This window comes from Buceros rhinoceros, unplaced genomic scaffold (assembly GCF_000710305.1).
Source record: "Buceros rhinoceros silvestris isolate BGI_N320 unplaced genomic scaffold, ASM71030v1 scaffold36681, whole genome shotgun sequence".
NCBI classification, from domain to species: Eukaryota; Metazoa; Chordata; class Aves; order Bucerotiformes; family Bucerotidae; genus Buceros; species Buceros rhinoceros.
In genome coordinates this window covers 515-955 of record NW_010396561.1, presented here as the reverse complement: position 1 = coordinate 955, position 441 = coordinate 515, and the positions used below count along the sequence as shown (strand labels likewise).

General features: G+C 67.6%; 1 protein-coding gene across 1 annotated transcript in view; it reads right to left on the bottom strand.

The window, feature by feature from the left end:
- Positions 1 to 5: 5 nt before the first annotated feature.
- The window catches only part of LOC104502034 (chymotrypsin-C-like), a gene marked incomplete at both ends in the record, with an annotated part of 947 nt that continues 511 nt past the window's right edge, over positions 6 to 441 (bottom strand). The window contains 2 exons of the mRNA XM_010145940.1: positions 6 to 155; positions 250 to 395. Of these exons, the coding sequence (XP_010144242.1) occupies positions 6 to 155; positions 250 to 395 (296 nt within the window). The remainder of the gene's footprint in view (positions 156 to 249; positions 396 to 441) is intronic.

Below are 441 nucleotides of genomic sequence, written 5' to 3'. Positions count from 1 at the left end.
CCCACCTCATTGATCCAGGCGATGTAGGCGGACACCCGTGTGAAGACCGTCGGCTTCTTGGCCAAGTTGCAGCTCAGCCCGGAGCCGAAGCTGACGATACCGTTCACGTCCCAGACCTCACCGCGCTGGCAGTTCAGGGGGCCACCCGAATCGCCCTGCCCGGACAGACGGACACTCCATACCCACTCCTGGGCACTCCCCAAGGCACCACCCCGCCCCCCCCGCCTCCCTCCTGGTCACCCAACTCACGTTGCAGCCAGAGACGACGCCGTCACCGCCGGCGCACACCATGGTGGTGCGCACCGTGCTGCCCCACCAGTCCCGCCTGGAGCAGATCTCGTGGTCCACCACGGGCAGCAGCGCCTGCTGCAGGACATCAGCCAGGGCCCCGTTTGCTGCAACGACAGCCACACCTCACACCCTGCCCCCACACAACCCCCC